The sequence below is a fragment of the Salvelinus fontinalis genome, chromosome 6, assembly GCF_029448725.1.
Source record: "Salvelinus fontinalis isolate EN_2023a chromosome 6, ASM2944872v1, whole genome shotgun sequence".
In the NCBI taxonomy this organism is placed as follows: Eukaryota; Metazoa; Chordata; class Actinopteri; order Salmoniformes; family Salmonidae; genus Salvelinus; species Salvelinus fontinalis.
Window position 1 is genome coordinate 42,756,935 of NC_074670.1, and position 26,603 is coordinate 42,783,537.

The 26,603-nt window shown below is 42.5% G+C and overlaps 1 protein-coding gene across 4 annotated transcripts in view; it reads left to right on the forward strand.

Annotated features, from left to right (window-relative positions):
• LOC129857851 (AF4/FMR2 family member 2-like) overlaps positions 1-26,603 on the forward strand; it is a 174,080-nt gene that overhangs the window by 102,533 nt on the left and 44,944 nt on the right. For 2 of the 4 annotated variants that reach the window (XM_055926488.1, XM_055926490.1), the window contains 3 exons: positions 9,429-9,483; positions 9,631-9,657; positions 19,895-19,932. In XM_055926488.1, the coding sequence (XP_055782463.1) occupies positions 9,429-9,483; positions 9,631-9,657; positions 19,895-19,932 (120 nt within the window). The remainder of the gene's footprint in view (positions 1-9,428; positions 9,484-9,630; positions 9,658-19,894; positions 19,933-26,603) is intronic. The other 2 variants (XM_055926489.1, XM_055926491.1) reach the window with 1 other exon arrangement.

The window sequence follows — 26,603 nt, forward strand, 5'->3', positions numbered from 1 at the left end:
GTAATTATTTTGTGTAGCTGTGTCCATATTTTCCATGAGTTTCTAATAGATAGACTATATGGTTCAAGAGAAAATAGCCTAATGAATGAAAAAAGCATCTAATCAACAATGCTATTATTTTCAATTACCTCTGCAACTCGTCCAACTATTTATTTTTTTCACAAAAGCCACCAGTTTGACGCCAAAACATTGACAACAAATATATTGACATAGTAAAATAAATAAAAGTGTGTAAAACAAAATATAAAGGATATTTCATGCTGAAACTCTCATATTAAACACCAATGGCATTCACTAAATTGATGGTTTATATTTAGGATAATGATTTACAGCTTTGTTCAGATTTTTTTTTGGACGTCTTATTTAATCTGAAGTACCCAAAAGGGCCAGTAGATGTCTTGTGATAGGTTACATGAATTCCTCTTGAAAGATACCACAATTATGATAGTTGATGATAGGATTTATACAATAAACAGAATACACAAATGAAAGACTGAAAAGCAGTGTTTTTTTGCGTCCCAGAGAATGAGAAAAGTTGAGAAAGATAAAAAGGGTAGTGATGTTTCTTGCTGCAAGGCAAGCGTTCTATCGTTTTGAATGCTCTCCGATGTTGCACAGGAGGCCTTTTTCCCAATTGAACACAAGATTCTGCTTTTGTGTCGCTCAATGACATTGCTATTATTGGAGAAGTCTTCAATGATTTAACCAGTCCAAGGAAAGAGCATTTGTGTCAATACCAGCTTTGTCTGGCGGAGCTGAATGCATCGACTTCAGATCAGGCAGTGTCTCTTTCTTTCCCTGCTACTAACACAGGAAATGCAGTATAAGCACAAGTGAGTGGCAGTATTAGCTTTTATATTAAAACACACCGCTGTAGCTGTTAAATCTGTGTTGTGTTATGGTACTCAGGGCCTTTATTGCTCTGTATAAACATGTATACATTATATCCTGGCTACACTTCCAATGCTTACCTCTGTCATCGTGTGCGCTCATATAAGACAAAATAAGTAGGAATGCAGAGACGATTTAAGATGAGATAAGTGAGATCATGAATAATGGAATCGCTTTGAATTTCAAAAGGACGGCATCTGGGAAAATAAAATAAAACATTTTAGGAGAAAGAGGGCCTCATTTGTAGCAGATCTGGTCTTCCAGGGAGGTAGCCTGTCTGTATGTGACAGCTGTCAGCTAACCTAGTGCAGTGATCCATGGACTTCTTACATAGTACATATGGATCATCATCCAAAATCATGAAGCTGTCTGTTTTTGACCGACCACCTCAATTCGGTCTTACGTAGCAGCATCTTTGTCTACACCTATTCAGCAGCGTTCACACCCTCTTAAGCCTTATCCCTACCCATCTCTTTAAGGATTCACATGTGAGGCCATGTGCTAAACAGAGTGAGTAAGGTAGTGTAGCAAACAACCAAAGATTTCAAGACTATAAGTGGTGAAAGTAGTAGACTACAATAAGGAAAAACAATAAGGAATACCATTAAATCTAGTCCTTGGCCTATTTCCTAATCTGACTTTGGTGCAGGTCATGTTGTTCTGAACGTTACCGTCTCTGGTAAACACACACTATATCAAGTCAAATCTATATTTATTTGTCACATGCACAGGATGCAGAAGGTGTAAACTTTACAGCAAAATGGTTACTTGCATAGTAGCAATATCAAAAATAGAAAGTGTCCAGATAAAATATTTTATAGTTATTAGATGATGCTGACCCAGAAAATAGGGATGTGCCAATATTCTGGATACAATTATGATCCGAGTATTTTTTGTGAAAGAAAATGTGAGTGCCAGCAAGCATGTTTCTCATGCGTCAATGATAGAATTTCTAAATTATTGAGTCAGTCATGTGCGTGGTCTAAATAACTCAACTGGATAGTCTGCCTGTAAAGAGAAGAGCGGGCTGTACTTTGATCCTGCTGCTCTGATTGGATAGACTGAAGCTGTATTTCTCTGTCCACTCGCCTCATAATTTAACCAGATCACTTTTCCTTGCATTTTTTCAGTCTGATCATTTAGATTACTGCTGCCTGCTACTATGATAAATCACGTGGCGAGGACGTTTGCTATCAAGCTATCAATGCACATAATATCAAACAAGTGGGGCAAGGGTATGGAAAAAAATATGAAACGCAATGCGCATTCTGACTGAGTGACAGCAAACTTGACTGCCCACTGCAAATTGAGGACACACACACACACAGACACCCATACACACCCACCCCTCCGTGCGCTGCCCCTAATCTGCAGCTTTTTTTTGCAGTGAGAACATGCAGGGGGGTACAGTATTTTGCCAACAAATATTTAGGCATATAAAAAAACACTTTTTTTTCTCGATCATGAATATCATCCGATTCAACTATCAACTGTCCATTACAAATACGAATAGGGCCATATCGGCACACCTCTACCAGACACTTGTCTAAATGTGAAAGAAATGCTATAACCACCCCCCAGCCACATCTAGCTAAGTGGATGGGTCACTATTGTCTAGACATGTAAACATATTCATGAAATACAATAGATGGCCGTAATCACCCCCAGACACCTGGCTAACTTAATGGGTCATTTAATCATCTGGCGAAGTGAATTATTTTGTTTAAACATCTAGCTAGCTAGCTAAACAATGAACCATAATCCCACCCATATTACTAGCAAGACAAACTGATTGTCATAGCTAGCCACATTGCATGAAATGCTGTAGTATGAATCTGCAAGTAGCTAAAGCTAATGAACTAGGTTTAATATTATTTAGCTAGCTAACAGTAGGCTATAACTAGCAATCATACACATAACGTAATCTAGCGTGCCAGCAAGCTCACATTCACTAGCTAGCTAACAGTACGTTTTAACTTGCAATGAAAACAACTTTCTGACATAATTAGGAAAGTATAATATCTGAAAATGTAGCTTGAATCTTACCCATTGAGAGATTGTCATGAGTGTGCGAAGCTGTCATCAAGGCAAAGGGTGGCTACTTTGAAGATTCTTAAATGTATAAATAAATAAAAATTGTTTAACACTTTTTTGCTTACTACATGATTCAGTGTGTGTTATTTCATAGTTTTGATGTCTTCCCTTTTATTCTGTAATGTAGAAAATATGTAAAAAATTAAGAAAAACCCTTGAATGAGTAGGTGTGTCCAAACTTTTGACTGGTACTCTACATGTATGAATGCTTCACAGCAGACTGGAACCCCTTTAACTCTGTTTTGTTTGTACAGCTTGTTTGGCTGGTGTTGTGTCAAGTTACTCCGGTTCACACTGACCGTGTGCAGAAAGTAGTCCATCACAACTTTTCCCCACTGTCTATAACGCCTGCTAAATTCAGGGTAGCAATGTTGTTGAGAGCAATAGCAACACTTTTGCAGTTCTCCAGGCTAACATGATATCTTTCAAAAAAGCTGTGGTAGCAAGGCTTATACTGATCAGCTCACGTTATAGACAGAAGCATGCTACTTGACAGACCAATCCGAACTCATCTCTTGCTATGTCCAGCCCATCCATTTCTCAGCCAATCATGGCTAGCGGGAAGGTCTTTTTCCATGGCTAAACCAACTAGTCTCATAATTTAACAATTTCATTTGTATTTACAGATGGCATACACATTTGTTATTAAGGCACATGAAAGTTTACATGTTCCAGAAGGCATTTGTGACAAAAAAAAAGGGTTTTCAATCAACAAACATGCCTTATTTGCTTCCATCTGATGATGGCTCTCTGATTCACAGTATTTATATCACATGGGTCTGCAGACCTAAATAAAGTCAGGAAGTCATCAAAGTAGAATTCATCAAAGTAGAGAGAGAGAGAGAAAGAGGCTGCTTGCTTGCCTGGGAAAGGTTGCATGTGGCCTGCAGGGCTGCCATGGCAGAAGGCTGAGGCTCCAGACTCTAATGAGGCCTTGTGTTTGGACCCGAACTGCATCACAGCCCCCTCCGGCAATCCTAGTCACCCCCCCCCCCCCCCCCCCCCCCCCCCCCGCCCCCACCTCTCGCCACTACTTACACAAACACACACACACAGACACAAATGCACACACGCACACACTGCCATGGCAACAACCACTGCTCCAATCACAGTTCTACCAGACCCCTTGTAAAATAGAGTTTTGAAAAAAAATGGCTCTTTTCATGCTTTTCTTCAGAAATGTTACTTGAAGGATAATAATGTTTGTTGTACCCTCACCATGTGTTTACTGTGTCCTTCCACACGAAGGTAATATACTATCATCACAACACACACATAAAATTGCTGTGAACATACTATCAGAAAAGCATTGAATAAGGTATTGAGGAGGGACCCGAGTGTTACAGTAAGTAGAGCTCTCTACTGTAAGTTGTTTGGATGCCACCGTACTGTATGTGTTCTTGGTACTATCACTCTAAAGATAAATATTTGCAGGGAATTCATGACCACCAACGTTATATATTCAAGTGCCTTTAATGGTGAGGCGAGTGCTTGTTATATGCGACTAAGACAGGGGAGTTTGAAAAAAGTAGTAGTCAGATGTTTCCTACTTGGTGGAAATAAATGCAGAGCACAGAGTGGAGCCTCACAGGCAGGCAGAGGAGACGAGGGAAAGGCATCCATCACAAGCGTCAACGTAGCCTCTTGATGTGACACTCCAGTCAGCTCTCTCTCTCAAGCTCTCGGAAATTAGAGTGGTAGATGGCTCAGGGCCAATCTAAATAATCCATCGCTTAGGAAAAGCGAGGCTTCAGAGTACGGCTGGGGCCTTGCGTGTGTGTGTGTGTGTGTGTGTGTGTGTGTGTGTGTGTGTGTGTGTGTGTGTGTGTGTGTGTGTGTGTGTGTGTGTGTGTGTGTGTGTGTGTGTGTGTGTAGAGGGGCCAGAGAGAACCCCTACTCTAAATCAGAGGCAGGCCTGGCAGAAAACTAGAAGGAGGGAGCAGCAAAGGACAGGAGAGCAGAGTGTAGGAGAGGAGAGGAGAGGAGAGGAGAGGAGAGGAGAGGAGAGGAGAGGAGAGGAGAGGAGAGGAGAGGAGAGGAGAGGAGCGGGGGATTCAGGATGCTTTCCCTCTGATCCCTGTAGCTCTCACCGGAACTCTGTGTCCAGCTCATTCCCTCTCATGTTCCCCGTTCATAGTAAACACACTAATTTCTTCAATACAGAATACTCATTCCATATGCATTTAATCATGTACAGTATTCTCTCGTTACGTGGCCCTTTATCTCGTATTCACTTATTCCTATGCATCCTATGCTTCAGACCACACACACACATGGCATGGGTAGTGATGTTGGGAGTGTTGATGGGCCTCTCTCAGCTGACTGGATCCTCAGACGACTGCTCTAAGTGACAGATCTGGAACAAAGCAGCGTCTCAGGGCAGGAGACAGGAGCACAGCGGACGACAGGCACTTTGCATGTGAGCTCTCGACACACACACAAACACACACACAAACACACACAAGGAAACACACACACGGAAAAACATACACACTTCTCCTAGGGTAATGCACAGCATATTTATTTACTTCCATCTGTCCAAGTGCATTTCCGTGTACCTCGGAACTGATTGACACAATAACGTGGAGATGGATTGAATGCTTATTTAAAAGCACACTCGTTTTAAGGCACCCACAGTTACTGCATTTGCAGGCTTTCGCTCCAGAGGGAATAGAGAATAGGTAGGTACACAGGAAAGAATGGAGAAATGTTCTCTTATGCCTCTAAGGGGAAACTTAACAAGCCTAATGTATCTCCCCTCCCCTCAGCCTCTCCTTCATGTCCTTGTCTAACAAAGCATCAGGGAATCACCACAACCATTGCATTACCCAAAATTAACCCTGTCATCATCACAACCACCCACATACACAACAGTAGAATATAGCATCTAAATTTAACCCTCTCCTTCATTTATATCTCTCTCACTATGACAGTACAGCTCGACAGTGACAGAGCTGTCGCTGTAGGGGATATTAGAGTCAGTTACTGTATGTCCCCTCTGACACACACACATATCTGATACCCCTGAGATGATGCTGTCTCTCTGGGCCCAAGAGATGACGCATGGCCTCCCCTCATCATGGTGATGTGTCTGTCTCCTGGCACAGTACCATGGAGTTAGTTACCAGGTACCAGGGACGTGGAAGGATAGAGACTCAGGGGTGTCAGTCATCCCCCGGTGAAGTGTCACATCCCCGGGTGTACAGTACAACCCTCCTCCCTTCCCCATCTTCCACCTCCAGAAGCTCTCTGAGGAGGGTGGGTCACCCTCCCATGGTCCCCAGCTGCCTGGTGAGTGGTGACATGCCTCCCTCGCGCTCAAGAATAGACAGGAGAGATGTTGCTATTGTGGAGCTTCCAGCCCACCTAGCTACATGGGACAAAGCGGTGGTCTATACGCTTAACAAAGTCGACCTCTGCCATCAAACTGAAAACACAGAGGGTCACTCTTAAATGCCAATCTAGCAGCCCTTTCACTCCATTTAAAAATAACTTGAGAGCATGCAGGGGAATAATAACAGTAATACAGTGGGCCGTAGGGGGAGGGAGGGGTACTGCAGTGCCCAAGAGAGTGGTCTTGTTGATGAGTGCAATTATGTATCAGTGACACATTGACATGTACTACACTCAGGTGATAAACAGTTTAATTCTGTGTTCAGGATAAATGTCAACATCAGGACATTGGTGATTAGATATGTTTAGAATGTTTTTCTGTAGTGCCTCTGACAACCGCCATTTACCACGTTTATATGATTTACTGAGAAAGTGTTTTGGTGGTTTCTTTTATTTTCTCAACAGCTTGTCATGTCAGTCCGACATGCTCAAGTCACACATGATTTTCACAAGGTAATGCAATAAAAACATTTGAAGCCATATGGGCACTCTTGATATCCACATTACTTAAAATGAAGTACATTCAAATAATATATAATACCATATCAAAATTCCAGCATCCAGTTCATTCAGAGTATCATAGTTACTTATCACAACAATTCTTGAACATTTGTCTGTATAGTATGTCGTATTTTTAAAGACTTGTCATAGTTTGTCTCCAGTATATGTGAATTATTAAAGGCTGGAAGGGTGGAGAGATATTTTCCCTGAGGGTGCTGACAGATAGACAGAGGTAGTGATTGGGAGTTAGCTGGTGGCTAATGATCACAGCCTGTGCCTGTCCCTCCCTATCATTACGCCATCTCTCTAGTGGGCTAGTGCCAGGAGACTCTGTCACCGCGTATTGCTGTGTTGCTTCACACCACCAGCTGTGCTGCTCTAGTCTGGGCTTGCCCTCTTCAGCTCTGTACGACCTCTCATCTCTATTTTCCCATCCCCACCCCTCCTCTCCTCTTCTCTCCCCCTATCAACCCTCCGCCCTTCGCCCCATGAACTGCCCTGCTGCCCTGACTAATCTTTCCCTCCCCGACCCTCCCTTTGCCCTTTCCTGCCGTGCCCTAGACACTCCTGACCTACCCGAGACACTTCTACCCTGCCCTAGACACTCCTGTACGGTGTCTTTTCTAAAAGGAAAGGAACAGGACCGAAACAGTGCCAGTGCCAGCCGCACAATTCAAATGAGCCTCGCTCATGGTTGGCTTCAGTGGAAAAAGCCATGGTGTGGATTGGTAATTCTGTTTCCATGTTAATGGTCCTGATAGTAAAATAGGACGTCGTAAATCACATTATTTCTCAAGGCTTCACCAGAGCTGACTCTAATCCTGTTTTAATCATTAGACTGCGCTTCACTCAGGTTTATCAAGGTGCTTTGAGCGCCTGTAAAAGAACACATATGTTTGCCAAAACGTCAAACCTGAAGCATACCCTCAACTAATGCCAAGTAGGAAAGAAGGAGATTTTTTTTTTTTATTACTTACTGCAGATTGGGTCTCTATCTCATGGTGTGCCAATTTAAATGAGGTGAATATTTCTGTGAGCTCGCTTCTAGCTGTGCTGCCAAAGTGTTTATTTTCAAGTTAAAATAATATAAAACTTAGTTTAACTCCTTGTCCTCCTTCTGGTTTGAAGGTTAATTTAGCAGAGTGATAAACACAGGCCAAATTAGGCTATTAAACACTGTCCTCTCAGGCTGAAACAGTCTATATCTATTATTTCTCCTCAAAGGTATTTATTATAAAGTCCTGTTAGTCCTGATATGTTGGTGCAACTGCGTATCTGTGGTTTCCTTGACAGAGGGAGATGTCCTGGGGCTAATCATTTATCAAGCAGTTCATTTGGATCGGAGGTCTATCAGTGTTTCAAACGGATGTGCACCGAACCTACGTTCATCATTTATAGGGTCTTCAGGACTTCTTTAAGAGGGTATCGTTTTTATACACGTCTTTTGTGGTGTCATAAAAGTGAAAAGTATAACCGCGCCTCTCCTCCTAGAGTGAATAGGGCTGTGGGTAAGATGCTGCAGTGTACACTGTTCAGGGGAATTTATAGGTATGCTTTTTCCTACTATTGATTTGCCTCCAATTAAAGGCTGGATTATCCACACCGACTGGAGAGAAGTTAAAAATGAAATAGACCACAGACAGTCCACTCTTTGTTCGTGTTTGTCCCTCTCTTCTTTCTCCCTCTTTCTTTATTTTTCTTTCTCTTTTTTTCTCTTTTCTTCTGTGTCTCCCTCTCAAATTCACACACACCCTCACACACACACACACACACACACACACACACACACACACACTCACACATGCATGTACATACAGACATTACCCCCCCCCCCCCCCCAGTTTGGCTCCAACTGAGTGCAAGTCCACTGGAAGCGTCCACCTCAGCCACCTGGTTTTGTGTTGCGAAGATTTCTTCTCCTGACATCTGTTAAATATTATCAGGTTAATGACTGGCTCTCATAGAGCTCCTTTTATTGTTCTAACTCAGGGGGAAATTCCCCGCCCGGGTTATTTTTTAACAGCCATGTGTGTTAGACACTCCGAGCCAGTCAGCCACTCCATGTAGAAATGTAGGTTGCTAAGCGCTAGCTTGCTGCTAGCCTGCCTGCTGGCCCGGTTTTATTGTGTTTTTACTATGATGTCATCACACCCCATAACCATTTGTCAGATGACATCATTCTTTCTGAAAACACTTTTTGATAGTTTATGGTCTGAAGCAAGCTGAGGGATTGGATGTTTTTTTCAATGTTGAATTGCATTGAAAGATGGTATATATAACAGAGAGTAGAGTAATGCCATCGCTCACTATGGAGAGATGCATTTTGCTCTTCTGTAAATAATGGCACATCATCTTAAAAAGTATTGTGCTAGTGTCCGAATAAAAAAATGTTAAAAAATTATTAATTAATATTTTATCATAAGCAAAATCCAAAATAGAGAGGTGGATGATAAAGGAGACCTCAGTATAAGTTTGTTGAATAAATGAGTACACAAATTGGTCACCTGAAGCTGTCTATTTGACCTGACTGGTGCTGTGTCTTTCTGCAGAATGCTTGAGGATGACCTGAAGATCAGCAGTGACGAAGAGGACACTGATCAACAGGTAAAATTCATCAACACCCTTCTATGTACAGTATACTGTATCTCTTTATATGATGTTTTTCTGAGCCAGAAAATAACACAGCAGGAACTATTGGATTAGTTAATTCGAGATGGCTCTCATTGTGCTTCTTTTGTATTTTGATCATAGTTATCATCCATTCAGGACCTTCGACCGGTTGGTAGTTTAATAATAGTTATTAAACACTAAGGCCATCATACTCACTCAGTGAATACAGGGCTCTAATATCACTCTAACAACAGCGCTGCACTCCCATATTTGTGTGTGTGTGTGTGTGTGTGTGTGTGTGTGTGTGTGTGTGTGTGTGTGTGTGTGTGTGTGTGTGTGTGTGTGTGTGTGTGTGTGTGTGTGTGTGTGTGTGTGTGTGTGTGTGTGTGTGTAGCGTGCTGTACAGTATGTGCGTGAAATGCATTTGCATCTCTGTGTGTTTATAAATGGCTTACTGCAAATGAGTGCATGGTACATTATCACGCTGTCATCGCCTGCAGTACACCAGCAGTGTCTGTACACAAATAAACACACACTAGTCTGCTTGGTCCCCCTCCTCCCCCTGTCCTCTGCATGCACAACAATACAGATAAAAACAAAAAACACATCCCGTCCTTATATAAGCAACCAGCTTAACCCCCCCGCCCCCACCCACACACATACAGAAAAACAAACACTTACACACATACACACACACACACACACACACACACAGCCCCAGTGTGAGTGCCAGACACAGTGGATCAGCATGCTCCAGCACATGTGACTCAGGGCAGTGGAGAGAGGAGGTATAATTAATATATTTTTGACAGAGAAGCAGGAGGGGGCTGGGGAGAACCTGCAGCAGTAATTTTGCTGCTTCTATCTCCCAGTGCCCACATAGTGCTGTATCTAAAGCAATTAGCATCAGCCCAGGCTCTCTGCCGTTTTTTTCGCTCTCTCATCCCTCTCTCCCTCTCTCCTCTCTTTCTCTCCATATTTCCCTCTACACACACTCTCTGTCTCGATTTCTTTTTTCGTCCCTTTCCCTCTCCTTCTCTCCTGTTCTTGTGTGTTGCTCTCAGTCCAGCTTTGGTGCAGTTATGACAGTAGATAGAATAAAAAGGTCAGCCTAGCCCTACCTCAGACAAATCACCTGGCACTGAGGGGTAGGGGTGTGGTTCTCAGATGGGAGAGGGGGGCTAGGAGGGGGCAGGGTGGGTTGCTGTGCCTGGACTGCTGGAGCTGCTAGCACCTCTGACCTCACTGTTATTCAGCTACCTGGTGCTATTCATCAGCTAGAAACACCTCAACCCTGTTTTGTTCATGCATTCCTCATTTTCCTCTATGCAAGCACTTCCTTCCCTCTCCCCTTTGTCTACCAGAATTCACTGGAGATATTCTAGAATTGTAGGATTTTTTTTTACAAAATTGTGAGAATGTTCTTAGTTCTGCAGCAGCACAGAGGATCATTGAGGACTGTGGTCAATAAGTCAGGGTTTTGTTGCCCAGTTTCTTCCAAAAATACTGCAGTGAAAGGGCCAACCAAATAAAACATTCTCCCCTAAATCAACAGCCATATTTTCATTCAGATGTCCTGGTGGATTAAGAAGAAATCTAGTCATCACAAACAGTGGTGTCTTTATTTATGTTAGCCGGCTTTCTCTCTTAATGATAAAACAGCCCCCCTACCCAGAATGAATAGGATACTGCTGTGACTGATCACCATAGATGGGGGGGGGGGGAACTAATGATAGTATTTTAACAAGGGGTATCGAAGTTCAATGACATAATTTGTTAAGAGATAGTGGAGATGGAGATGATGAATCTGAAGGCGGATGAGTGAGCGAAGAGGCCTGTTCATCTGATGTCTCAAATCCTGTATCATCAAATGCTAGTATTAGAATGAGCTAATTTAAAACAGACCTTTCTGCCCTCCCTGTAAGACTGATCTCACAACAGAGCTAATGCTTCTTAATCACCCCGCAGTTGTATTTTCAGGTTGAAAAGAAATTGGAGGCATACATCACTGTGTGACATACATGACTTTTGGAAAGATATTGTCCTCTCTACAGGCAACGGACCTGTAAATTCAATAGCAGTGCATCACTCTCCTTGCTTGCCACAGTGAAGTATTCTTAAATATTGTTGAATTCCTTTTGTGTCAATTTCATGAACATCTTGCTTTGAGCTGTGTTGTATTACTCTTGGTGATACAGATAAGCACTTGGTCATGGCTGGCCTTTTAAAGGCAAATTTAATGGTAGTCACAAAAATGACACCGGCACAGCCCCATCCCTCCCCTCTCCCTTCTCCTCCTCCTTAGCGATAACCACCCTCTGAGTTTCCCACACACACATAACCCCTGAAACGAATGCCCAAAGCCACCTCATAAGCATGAAAAAAGCCCCAGCAGCCATTAAAACAGTTTGCTGGAGTACGTATCTACGCCGCCACCGAGCCAAACACACTAGCAGCCATGCCCCCAGCTGCGTTGCCTAGCAACCTGCGAATGGGGAAGAAGGATGGAAGCAGCCCAAATCCCTGTGGAGAGGGAAACAGCAATAAGAGAGCAGTTGACAGATGATCTGAGTTGTTTCATCTAATATACTGTGAAGATCACTGGCTCCTTTCATGAATGATAAATGGACTGTACACAGATCAATGGTCACAGCAATAAACTTAGCCTGCCTGGCCAGTGTGTGGCTGTGGGCCTGCCTGTGCCTCGGTGGTAGTCGGGACAGGTTGTGGTGGCCAACAGCTTCTCTACTTGTCGGTACCAAGGGGTTTTATTTCTATACCTTGCTCAAACACTATTTAAGCAGATGAATATGCTTTCAAAGAGGACTTTATCCCCCCCCCCCCCCCCCCCCCCCCCCCACATTGTGGGCTACATCATATTTTCAGGACTACAGATGTAGCAGTGACACTCATCTCCCTGTGCACCCTTCATTCACTGTGAAGTGGCATGCTACGGTCCCTTGTGTCTGTCTGCATGTGTAATTGATTTCCACTGAATTGTCATCGGAGAGGAAACACTTTAATGTTCATTTGTTTGTTACAATGTGTTGTTGTTCTATTATAGGGAATACATTTGGGAAAAAGGGGAGGAGGGGGGCTGAACAAACAATCCTCATAGTATTAAATGACTGTCACCTGTCTGTGCTTCAAATCAGTGTCAGGTGTCAGTGATGTTGGTTCAAATCAAAGCCTATGGAAATCCATAGCTTAGTAGCAAGACCTTTCCTACTAATGGATTATGTAACAAGTATTATATTCTGTATGTGGACATGGAGCCTACTTTAAATGTGGAAATGCTGATTCGATGCAAAGTCTCTCTGCTACTATAGTAGGTGTAGGGCTGTGGCGGTCATGAAGTTTTGTAAGCCGGTGATTGTCAAGCAAATAACTGCCAGTCTCATGGTAATTGACTGTTAATGAACATAAACACATATAGCATCTCCTGGCTTCCACGCATAGCCTACAAGCCAGTGATGCAGACATTTGGAACATCTACATTTTAAAAAGTCTAATAGATCCATTTATATAATATAGTCTACACCATCACAATAAATCCATTATTTATTTCAGATAGGTCGAAAGAAACATTATATTGTAACGTCCTGACCAGAGTTCTTATGTGTTTTGCTTGTTTAGTGTTGGTCAGGACGTGAGCTGGGTGGGAATTCTATGTTGTGTCTCTAGTTCGTCTGTTTCTGTGTTCAGCCTAATATGGTTCTCAATCAGAGACAGCTGTCAATCGTTGTCCCTGATTGAGAATCATATATAGGTGGCTTGTTTTGTGTTGGGGATTGTGGGTGGTTGTTTCCTGTCTTTGTGTTTTGTCTGCACCAGCTAGGACTGTGACGGTTAGTTTGTTTTGTCATTTTGTATAGTGTCTTGTTTTGTGTTTATTAAATCATGGAAAATTACCACGCTGCACATTGGTCCTCAGATCCTTCTCGCCTCTCCTCGTCTGAGGAGAAGGAGGACGACTTAGACTGCCGTTACAGATATGAAGAAAATGTAGTCTATTTCAGATTAACAGAATAGTATACTCTGAGTTGTCCTTATGTTAGGCCCTGATCTGGCTATGCCATATGGATGTGGGCTACACTAGTTCATTTAGCAGACAGGACGTGCTTAGAATTCTGTGGCATTATTTTGAAATGATTTTATAGTATGAAGAATATGAATCAAATCAAATACATTTTTATTTGTCACATGCGATGAATACAACAGGTGTTGTTCCGTGAAATGTTTATTTACAAGACCTTAACCAACAATGCAGTTCAAGATATAGAGTTAATGAAATGTTCACTAAATAAACTAAGGTGAAAAGAAATCTCATCAAAATGTAACACAAGAAAATGACATAACAATAATGAGGCTGAATACAGGGGGTAAGGTTAGCCGAGATCATTTATAAAGTGACTATGCATAGATAATAAACATTGATGAATAAAATAGAAAGGATATTTTCTCCAAACGATTTCTGAGGGAGTGTGGACACACGGCTATTCTGTGTTGAGTGGTTAACAAAGGAACAGGTCCTCCTAAATGCTTAATTTAGAGTTATTTATGCAACTTTATTTGTGATACAAATGTTGGGCTATACTGTATGTTTGATTTTTAACACATTCTAAGGCTGCATGATGCGACTCCAATGATGTTTTGAAAAATGTTTCTTGCACAGGCTGCACACACTTCATCAGTCTCTAATTCACAATTTTACAAGCACTTGATAATGCCTCGAATTTCCCGGTTGCAACCCCCTTGTATGGCGGTAATGCCCCCCCAAAAAAAATCGCTGGCCTTTTGAGACTGAATATAATAATTCACTTCTCCCAGCTGCGTGCTACAAAACACCTCTTACATACATTTCTCTTTCAGATATCTTAATTATTTTATAGCCAATGCCCGTCACCTGACCGTGTCCTTCTCAAAGGCATCTCAGCTTGAAAGTATGATACTAGTGAAGACAGACACATCTGGGATGTAACTGCGCGCATCCTCCTCATCGAATTCCAAGGCACATATTGAAGATGTTAGAAGAACTGTCCACATTTATTTGTTATCAGCCAACAAGATAAGTAGGCCTAAGGGACAGCAAAAGCACTAGCCTATGTAAATCTACTGTCCCCCATAGTACAAAAGTTGACTTGTTCTATTGGTATTCGACATAGTCTGAGACAGTTGTGGGATGCGATAGATCCCGAATTAATACAACCACTCGCATCAAAAAATATTAAAAGCAATGAGGTGATGCAACAGATCAGAACGTTTAGCTTAAAATGTTGATAAACTATTAGCATATTTCTTCACATAAGCGCAGCAATGCGCACACGGCATTAGTCTATAAGTGGAAATGTATGGTTTGCAAGAAAATGGCGTCGACAGAGAGGGCTGCCTCGCTTCTAGTCCTTAGGAAACTTTGCAGTATTTTGTTTTTTCATGTATTATTTCTTACATTGTCAGCCCAGAAAATTTTACGTGTTATTACACACAGAACTATTGGATATCAGAGCAACTTACCAGCACTACGACCAGGAATACGACTTTCCTGAAGCGGATCCTTTGTCCGAACCACCCAGGGCATTTGAACTGTTTCCAGAGGCTGACCCAAAACAACGCAGCCGGAGAAGACGAAGACGGAGCGGTCTTCTGGTCAGACTTCGGAGGCGCGCACACCACCCACCGCTTCCGAGTATATTACTCGCCAACGTCCAGTCTCTAGATAACAAGCTCAACGAAATCAGGGCAAGGGTTGCTTTCCAGAGAGACATCAGGGATTGTAACATACTATGTTTCACAGCTGTGTATATCCCCCTGAAGCCGATACCACGACAGCCCTCAAGGAACTTCACTGGACTTTTTGCAAACTGGAAACCATGTATCCTGAGGCTGCATTTATTGTAGCTGTGGATTTTAACAAAGCAAATTTGAGAACAAGGCTACCTATATTATATCAGTATATTCACTATAGCACTCGCGCTGGAAAAACACTGGATCACTGCCACTGCCTTCCCGCCCTCCTTTCAGCAAATCTGACTCCAAATCTGACGACTCCATTTTGCTCCTCTCTTCCTATAGGCAGAAATTCAAACAGGAAGTACCCTTGCTAAGAACTATTCAACGCTGGTCTGACCAATCATGTTTGATCACATGGACTGGGATATGTTCCGGGTAGCCTCAGAGAATAATATTGATGTATACGCTGGTTCGGTGAGTGAGTTTATAAGGATAGTGTATAGGAGATGTTGTACCAACTGTGACTAAAACCTACCCTAACCAGAAACCGTTGATAGATGGCCTAGAAGGCCAGCATCCCGGAGTTCCTTCTTCACTGTTGAGACTGGTGTTTTACGGGTACGATTTAATGATGCTGCCAGTTGAGGACTTGGGAGGCGTCTGTTTCTCAAACTAGACACTCTAATGTACCTGTCCTCTTGCTCAGTGGTGCACCGGGGCCTCTCACATCACACTGCACACTGCCCTATCCCATCTAGACAAGAGGAATACCTATGTAAGAATGTTGTTCATTGACTATAGCTCAGCATTGAACACCATAGTACCCTCCAAGCTCAAAATTAAGCTTAACCCGCCCTGTGCAATTGTGTCCTGGACTTCCTGATGGGCCGCCCCCAGGTGTTGAAGGTAGGAAACAACATATTCACTTCACTGATCCTCAACACAGGGGCCCCACAAGGGTGCTTGCTCAGCCCCCTCCTGTACTCCCTGTTCACCCATGAATGCATGGCCATGCACGCCTCCAACTCAATCATCAAGTTTTCAGACAACACAACCGTAGTAGGCTTGATTACCAACAACGACGAGACAGCCTACAGGGAGGAGGTGAGGGCTCTCGGAGTGTGGTGCCAGGAAAAAATCCTCTCACTCAACGTCAACAAATCAAAGGAGTTGATTGTGGACTTCAGGAAACAGCAGAGGGAGCACCCCCCTATCCACATTGAAGGGACAGCAGTGGAGAAGGTAGAACGTTTTAAGTTCCTTGGCGTACAAATTACAGACAAACTGAAATGGTCCACCCACACAGACAGTGTGATGAGAAGGCGCAACATGACTCTTCAACCTCAGGAGGCTGAAGAAATGTGGCTTGTCACCTAAAACCCTCACTAACCTTTACAGATGCACAATTGGGAGCATCCTGTTGGGATGTATCGCCGCCTGGTATGGCAGCTGCACCGCTCACAACCGCAAGGCTCTCCAGAGGGTGGTTCGGTCTGCACAACGCGTCACCGAGGGCAAACTACCTGCCCTCCAGGACAGCTACAGCACCCAATGTCACAGGAAGGCTAAAAAGATCATCAAGAACAACAACCACCCGAGCCACTGCCTGTTCACCCCGCTACCATCCAGAAGGCGAGGTCAGTACAGGCGCATCAAAGCTGGGTCTGAGAGACTGAAAAGCAGCTTCTATCTCAAGGCCATCAGACTGTTAAACAACCATCACTAACACAGAGAGGCTGTTGCCTACATACAGACTTAAAATCATTGGCCACTTTAAATGTAACACTAGTCACTTTAATAATGCCACTTTAATGATGTTTACATATCTTGCATTACTCATCTCATATGTATATATTGTATTTTGTACCATCTATTGCATATTGCTCATATTTCTTGGCCCAAGCAAGTCTCTTCCCTTTCTTATTGGTGTCCTTTAGTAGTGGTTTCTTTTCAGCAATTCGACCATGAAGGCCTGATTCACACAGTCTCCTCTGAACAGTTGATGTTGAGATGTGTCTGATACTTGAACTCTGTGAAGCATTTATTTGGGCTGCCATCTGAAGTGCAGTTATTCTAATTCACTTTTTCTCTGCAGCAGAGGTAACTCTGGGTCTTTCTTTCCTGTGGCGGTCCTCATGAGAGACAGTTTCATCATAGCGCTTGATGGTTTTAGCGACTGCACTTGAAGAAACTTTAAAAGTTCTTGAAATTTTCCGAATTGACTGACCTTCATGTCTTCAAGTAATGATTTACTGTCATTTCTCTTTGCTTATTCGAGCTGTTCTTGCCATAATATGGACTTGGTCTTTTACCTAAATAGGGCTATCTTCTGTACAACACATCTGATTGGCTCATACACATTAAGAAGGAAAGAAATTCCACAAATGTACTTTTAACAAGGCACACCTGTTAATTGAAATGCATTCCAGGTGACTACCTCATGAAGCTGGTTGAGAGAATGCCAAGAGTGTGCAAAGCTGTCATCAAGGCGAAGGGTGGCTACTTTGAAGAATCTCAAATATAACATATTTTTAGATTTTGTTTTAACAAACATGATTCCATTTGTGTTATTTCATAGTTTTGCTGACTTCCCTATTATTCTACAATGTAGAATAGTAAAAATAAAGAAAAACCCTTGAATGAGTAGGTGTGTCCAAACTTTTGACTGGTACTGTAGATGTGAAATTAGTTTTGAATGAGAATGGACTATAATCATGCACCTGTCTCAGAACAGGGGCAGGGGGAAAAAATACATGTCACCTATGACTTAAATAGCGAATAGAGGGCGCTTTTCCCATGGTTCGTTTTCATGCGAGCCAGGTAGGCTATACTGCTATTGTAAAGCGAAGCAATGTGCTTAATATTGGGAAAGTTGACAAATAAATATTGTAGGGCTAGCATGTAGAAAGCTGATGGGATCCTCTTTTTAAAAGAAGCATTCAAATCTCTGTTTTCTCACACAATCACACAATTCCTATAGAAATGTTGCGCAACATGAGCTCATGAACTCTCATTAACCTTTCTGAACCACCCATCCCGGATCCGGGATAATTGTCATCAGAAACGCTGACTAGCATAGCGTAGCATAGCGCCACAGGTAAATAATATTACTAAAAAATATTCATATTCATGAAATCACAAGTGCAATATTGCAAAACACAGCTTAGCCTTTTGTTAATCCACCTGTCGTCACAGATTTTGAAATTATGCTTTACAGCGAAAGCAATACAAGCGTTTGTGTAAGTTTATCGATCGCTCGACAAAACAATAAGTACACTTAGCATCAGGGAACTTGGTCACGAAAATCAGAAAAGCAATCAAATTAATGGTTTACCTTTGATGATCTTCGGATGTTTTCACTCACGAGACTCCCAGTTAGACAACAAATGTTCCTTTTGTTCCATAAAGATATGTTTTATATCCAAATACCTAGTTTGCTGCGTTATGCCCAGGAATCCACCGGAAAGAGCGGTCACGACAACGCAGAAAAATTCCAAATTATATCCATAATGTCCACAGAAACATGTCAAACGTTTTTTATAATCCATCCTCAGGGTGTTTTTCAAATATCTATTCGATAATATATCAACCGGGACAGTTGGCTTTTCACTAGGACCGGGAGTAACAATGGCTGCCTTTCCCTTTTGCGCACAACTCACTCTGAGAGCCCCCACCTATCCACTTCCACACGTCATTCACGCTCATTCTTCAAAATAAAAGCCTGAAACTATGTCTAAAGGCTGTTGACACCTTAGGGAAGCCATAGAAAAAGAAGTCTGGTTGATATCCCTTTAAATGGGCAATAGGGATGCATAGGAACAGAGAGGTTTCAAAAACAGGGGCACTTCCTAATTGAATTTTCCTCCGGTTTTCGCCTGCAATATCAGTTCTGTTTATCTCACAGACAATATTAAGACAGTTTTGGAAACTTTAGAGTGTTTTCTATCCTAATCTGACTTTATATGCATATTCTAGTTTCGGGGGCTGAGAAATAGGCAGTTTCAAATGGGTACGTTTTTTAGACAAAAACGAAAACACCGCCCCCTAGTCTTAAGAAGTTTTAAGTGTTTGGTTTGATTTTCGATACATTTGCATTGATGTCCGAGTGATTAGAGGGACAATACAGTGCTAAGTACCAGGCAGTTAGCAAGTTTTGTAGGCTACTAATGACCATCAGCAGCATCCGATCTTGGAGAAGGCCAGCTACCACGACTAAAAGGTCACGTGGAATTTGACTGCGGTCATGACTCGTGACTGCCGGTGTGGCGGTAATATGGTCACCGTAGCAGGCCTAAGTAGTTCTCTAAAACTCCCCAGTCCTATTAAATCACACAGTTGTTTTTGCCCCCAGACAGCATTGATCGAGCAGTGGACTCCTCACTGCTTCTTTTAATCATTCACATTCCTCCATTCAAAGGGAAGGGGTATAAACAGACAAAACAGACGAAGCGGAAAGTGCGTGTTTGAGTGCCTATCTGTATTCATCATGAAGCTGCATCCTTTCATCCAGGGCTGTGATTCATCCCTCCTTTTATCCTTTCCCCAGTTCAGGGCTATTTGTGCTGATGTCTTAGTGGTATAGAGAGATGGGTATCACTATACATCACATACTGCATGTTCTGCACTGTACAGCAACTAACAGGACTCTGTCTCTGTTGTGTCATTGTGTTCACAGGCAGCAGAAAAGCCCAAGCCCAGAAGTACACCTCTCATGTAAGTGCCAGATCATGTTGTGTTGTGTTGAGTTTGTGTTGAGTTGTCTCTGTGAGGCATATTGTATTGTATTGGATGTCACCTTGTTCTTTGCATAAGCGGTTGCAAGTGATCAGTTCTGCACACATATCTGTAATCAGTAACGGTTTATATCACACTTCTGTCATTGCAAACAAGCTGTGATTGTCTCAGATCATTGCTCCGTATAGTTTAATTACATGTATCTTTCTCTGGTGTGTTGTAATTGTGAAAATACATGATTTAGATTGCGTGAAAATGTGTATTTTCAGCACAATGAAACTACTACACTGTAGAATTTAACAGAGAGAGAGAGAGAGAAACAGGCATGGGCTAAGTATAGAAATGTTTAATTGCCTGCTGTATACACACACAACTATGGAATGTGATCTAAGGACATGTGGCTGTTGTTCATAAATAATAATTGTGTAAAAAAAAAGAGCACAGAGGGATGTACTAAGTTGAAATGCTGCCAGCATTTTATTTTAGAGGTTTAGATATTATATGACCGCAGGCCTGAAGCAGTTTTTCTCCCCTGTGTGGAGCAGAGCGGAGCAGGTAGAGGAGACACCTTTCCTGGGCGTGCCAGTATGAGTGCATTAATATGCATTTCGCAGTAGATGTATGGGTGTTCTATCATCTCTAATCATGGGAGTATTACGGCTGCTGTGTGAATGGGCTCATTAAGAACGGCAGAGTGAAACATGGCCTGCAGCTCTTTCTCAAAAAGGGATTCTGGGACTGGAGATGCTGCGAGCACTCCCCCGGCCATGCCCCCCCCCCCCCCGGAACACCACACACACACTTATGTGTACTCATACACACTCATCCCTCTCACACAAGCTAGCTCACACAGCCCCCTACCGCACACAGTCCCTTAGTACCATGTAATAGCCCCCCATGACCACTTATAAACCCCCACTACATCATGTTCATAAAATCCCCAATCACTGTACAGCCCCCTACTACCTTATAACAGCTCTCAGGTTACAGAAAATCATTAATCAAGTTGGTTTTAGAAAAGGGAGATTAACCACTGAGAAAATGTTCTGACTCTCAGAAAGCATTTTAAGATAATTTAACGGAAAAATGGTTTTTCTTGCCGTGCTTTTTGACATAGAGAAGGCCTTTATTAAAACAATAAAAATCATCCAGAGCTTCCTTACACAGCGGAAAATATACATGAAGTTTGTTTCATTACTCTCCACGACCTTCAGACCTGAGGCCCGGGATCCCACAAGCTGCCATCCTGTCCACTCCTGTTTTCAATCTACATCTCTGATATTTATTACCCTCCCACTACAGTTGGAAATGTGTCCCAATTCAGTAGATGACCTATGCTATTGGACATCATCCATGCGCTCACAAAAAGCAGCTAAGAAGCTCCAGACCTGTATAAACAAAATTGAAAAATGGCCCAAAACCTGGCGTATCTAACTAGATCTAACTGCTCTCTTTAGTAAAATAAACAATAAAAAAATCTAAACTGCCACACACTGACACTGTATGGACAACATCTGAAGATTGAGAAGACAGCTACATTCCTGGTGGCCGCTTTCCAGCATGACATGAAGTGGACAATTCGCATTGCAACCATTGAAACAGCAGGGGGTGGAAATAATCAACCACCTGAAAGCCCCGTGGGGGAAGAGTACAGGAGCAGCACCAATAACCGTATTGAAAGTGTACCAAAGCTACAGCAGGCCTGTCTTCGAGTACTCTTCCCTCGCCTGGAAAACCACATCAACACAACAGAAACACAAGCTACAGATAATTCAGAACAAAGCGATAAGAGCAGCCTACCGCCTCCCTAAATACATCCATGTCGCCGACTTTCACGAAATCTCTGGTCTGAAAACAATGAACGAGCACCTGGACCTTTCGGGACAGAAATACATTCACTAAGCAAAAGACAACCCACCACTGAAGAAAACAATAGAATAAGCAATACACTACCAAGACACTCCTCTCTCCACCATATTGACCACTACCTAACCCAAACCTTACCCCTTAGCTTAAACCAGGTTGGAATCCAAACCCCAGCCTCCTTCCCTAAACCAGGTTGGAATCCAAACCCTACCCCTTACCTTAAAAACCTGTCTCCCCCACATTCCACTGAAAAGGCAGTGATATTATTTTTTTGAAATATTTAACTTTCACACATTAACAAGTCCAATACAGCAAATGAAAGATAAACATCTTGTGAATCCAGCCAATATTTCAGATTTTTGTAAGTGTTTTACAGCGAAAACACAATATAGCATTATATTAGCTTACCACAATAGCCAAAAACACAACCCATTTATCAGCAGCAAAAGTTAGCGATCGCAAAAAACCAGCAAAAGATATATAATTTTTCACTAACCTTGACAAACTTCATCAGATGACAGTCCTATAACATCAGGTTATACAATACACTTGTGTTTTGTTCGAAAATGTGCATATTTAGAGCTGAAATCCGTGGTTATACATTGTGAAAACGAAGCAACTTTTCCCCAGAATCTCCGGATATATTTCTGACACTCACCTAATCTGACCAAATAACTCATCATAAACTTTACTAAAAAATACATGTTGTACAGCAAATGAAAGATACACTATTTCTTAATGCAATCGCCATGTTAGAATTCTAAAAATAACTTCAGTACGACATACAGCTTACGTTATAGCGAGAAAGGCAAATGAATAGAAAGGCCCTGGAACAGAGCCTCGATTTCAGATTTTTCAATTCCTGACAGGAAGTTTGCTGCAAAATGAGTTCTGTTTTACTCACAGATATAATTCAAATGGTTTTAGAAACTTGAGAGTGTGTTCTATCCAATAGTAATAATAATATGCATATTGTACGATCTAGAATAGAGTACGAGGCCGTTTAAATTGGGCACGATTTTTTCCCAAAGTGAAAACAGCCCCCCCCTATCCCAAAGAAGTTTTAAACCAGGTTGGAATCCAAACCCTACCCCTTACCTTAAACCAGGTTGGAATCCAGACCCTACCCCTTACCTTAAACCAGGTTGGAATCCAAACCCTACCCCTTACCTTAAACCAGGTTGGAATCCAGACCCTACCCCTTACCTTAAACCAGGTTGGAATCCAAACCCTACCCCTTACCTTAAACCGGGTTAGAATCCAAACCCCAGCCTCCTTCCCTAAACCGGGTCTGTATTGAAACCCCAACACTACCTATCTCCATGCAACCCCAAGAAAAGGCACTGAACAAGTCTTAAACTTCAACTGAACCCACTGGGCTGTGGTCAATAACAAGTATATAAAAAAAGACATAAAACACAGTTCAAATTATACAGTAACATTCATGAGAGTATCCAGGCCCCCATCAAGGGGAACAAGTATAAGCTATTTAAAGAGGTGAGCATGGCAATATTCTCCGCAGCCAACATATGTTGATACTGGGGTTATAGTGGTGGTGGTGGTTAGAGGTTTGCGACGAGCTAATGAACATTGATTTCTGGTGCAGCTCTGATGCAGAGGTCACATGCTGCGAGAAAAAGATGCTAACTTTACTCATACTCTGTTCTCCCTCTCGTCTTTGATTCCGTGTGTGTGAACATAGCCACTCTTCTCCATATTGGCACAGATGTAAAGATCTTGATGGTTCAATGTGTGACATCAAAGTGGAGTGTTTTGAATAGATACATACTTTAATAGCCAGGCAGTTCAAATATTTATCTCTCGCTCTGAACACACTGAATGACTGTGACTATATTTGGGGAAAGCCTTTTGGCAGATGCTGCTTTAGGGAAAACTATTTCTACTGTTGTTGTTGTTGTTGCTGCTGTGCTATCTGACAAGACTTCCATTGTGCTCCACTGCCATACGCTTCCTTGCCCCGTTGCCAGGGGGCACAGGGGGGCAGTGCCCCAGCAGAGGAATGTGCCCATTAAAATCTCGCCCACAGATGAGTCCTGTGCTGAGGGCTCCTTTCCGCCCCCCACGCATAGTGGCTGTGCCAGCTCTCAGGGTGGACCAGCTGGCATGGCCGTGGCCACACATGGGTGTGGTGATCGCTAGGGACCCCTGGGCCCATATTAATAAATGTCTCAGAGTAGGAATGCTGATTTAGGATCAGTTTTGACTTTTAGATCACAATTAATAAGATTATATGGACAGGTGGGACCTGATTCTAGATCAACACTCCTACTCTGAGATACTTGGTGAATACAGGCCCTGATGTCAGGTCACTACTCTCAGCAGTACAGAGTGTAGGAGACAGGAAACACTAGACAGCGGCTCCAGATAGTACAGACCCCTGGGGGGGTCATTGAAAGCAGCCAGCAGAGCCCATTTGCATCATCATATGTGACATATCACCATGCATTGTTAAAAGCTGCTTCTCCCTTATTGAGACGTACGCGACGGGACTCTGTAAACGTGATTCGCTTTTGGCGAAAGGCCACACACTGATAAATACTATTGTGTGGAAGTGCTATTGACATCTGGTGAGAAAGAATTAGCAGCGATTCAAACCTGCAGCGTGATGCATAACCCGACCCTGTTTACAGTGTAAATACACTTGGGAGTGGAACCGCCTTTAATAGTGCAGGTATAATTCTGTACACCTAATTTATCTCAAGTCGATATGTAACTAGAATTTGGATTAGGGCTGTGGTTTGTCATTATTCTGTTACTAACTAGAGCTAATGAAAGGGGGGAAATATATGTATTCAGGTGGTTCGCTTCAGACCTGTAGTTCTAGGTTTAAACTATTTATATACACAAGTAATTGGAATCTATCAGCCAGTCACCTCCCCTGATTGGGAATATGATATTCCAGTATAGGATCAGGGCTGGTTCCATCCAGATATCCCATGTTGACTGTGGTCCCACTGTGCTGTAACCAATGAGAGACATTCACAACTAGTGCTAGCAAGCCTCTGATAAATGTGGGCACCAGGAAATGTGCAGAAAATGAATTTAAAAAAATACCCACAACACTCAATAGTTGTCTGTTTGATTTAGAGGCCTGTTTTGCTTAAGGACACAAAAGGTTTATTTGTGTTTATTTCTTCTGTTGTTCAGATCCTACTTGACTTCACCTGCAATACTTTAGCGTTCATAACAGTTCCTCTAATGCTGGACGTTCTGGGCTTTGTGTTATTAGCATATCTTGTGTGACATGAAGGTCAGCAACACATCCAGTTTGTTCTCTGTGACTGTGTCAGATAACATCTATAATGAACAAAAATATAAACGCCACATGCAACAATTTCCACGATTTTACTGAGTTACAGTTCATATATACGGAAATCAGCAAATTGAAATAAATTCATTAGACCCTAATTAATCGATTTCACATGACTGAGCAGGGGTGCAGCCATGGGTTGGCCTGGGAGGGCTTCGGTACACCCACTTGGAAGCCAGGCGCACCCACTGGGGAGCCAGGGCCAGCCAAACAGAATTAGTTTTTCCCCACAAAAGGGCTTTATTACAGACAGAAATACTCCTCAGTTTCATCAGCTGTCCGGGTGGCTGGTCTCAGACAATCCCGCAGGTGAAGAAGCCGGATGTGGAGGAGGTCTTGGGATGGCGTGGTTACACGTGGTCTGCGGTTGTGAAGCCGGTTGGACTTACTGCCAAATTCTCTCAAAAAACTTTGGAGGCGGCTTATGGTAGAGAAATTAACGTTTAATTCTCTGGCAACAGCTCTGGGGGACATTCCTGCAGTCAGCATGCCAATAGCACACTCCCTCAAAACTGGAGACATCTATGGCATTGTGTTGTGTGGCAAAACTGTACAAAGATGATGCTGTTTAACCAGCTTCTTGATATGCCACACCTGTCAAGTGGATGGATTATTTTGGCAAAGGAGTAATGCTCACAAACAGGGATGTATACAAATTTGTGCAAAACAATTGAGAGAAATAAGCTTTTTGTGCATATAGAACATTCTGGCCTCTTTTATTTCAGCTCATGAAACATGGGACCAACAGTTTACATGTTGCATTTATATATATTTTTTAGTATAAATACCATTAATCTGTCATAGCCTCGAACCGCAGCTAAATCTGTATGACCCTTGATAATAGTCATTTGGCTGTCGGCGGCAACCATAATATCGACAACACAGTAAACAATTGAGGTGGCAGTGTCCATATTACACCTCATGGATTGGTTAATTTCATTCTGTGTCGTGTTTGGATTGGCCTTAGAGATGGGGCTGTTTATTTATGGATCCTATTAGAATCTTTGGAAGTCGCCTCGCCCCAAATCGGAGGCCATGAAAGTAAATGTTCTGAAGGTGAGAAAATGTGTGTATTGAGTCTAGCTGGGCGGCAGGGCCTCATCCATCGCCGGCACCAATCTGTATGACCAGTCAAGCAGCAAATCCATCACCGCCTCCTCAGGCAGGGAGCACAGAAAAGCAGTGAGAGAAAAATATCATTTTTTTCCTATCTATCTGCAAGGCCCTGTTTTCTCTGCTATCATTACTCATCTTTCTCCACCTCACAATGTGACTCTATGTATCATATCAGTATTGTGTCATTATCGAAGTCAGTCATCCCTAACAATGTTCATTGTGTTACTGATAAAATTACCAAATACCCATTTCGTATCAAAAGGCTCCAGAAATGGCCAGTTCTGTGGCTTTTTTTGTAGTACAAAAGAAAATGTAGTAGACAAACATTTTGACATCC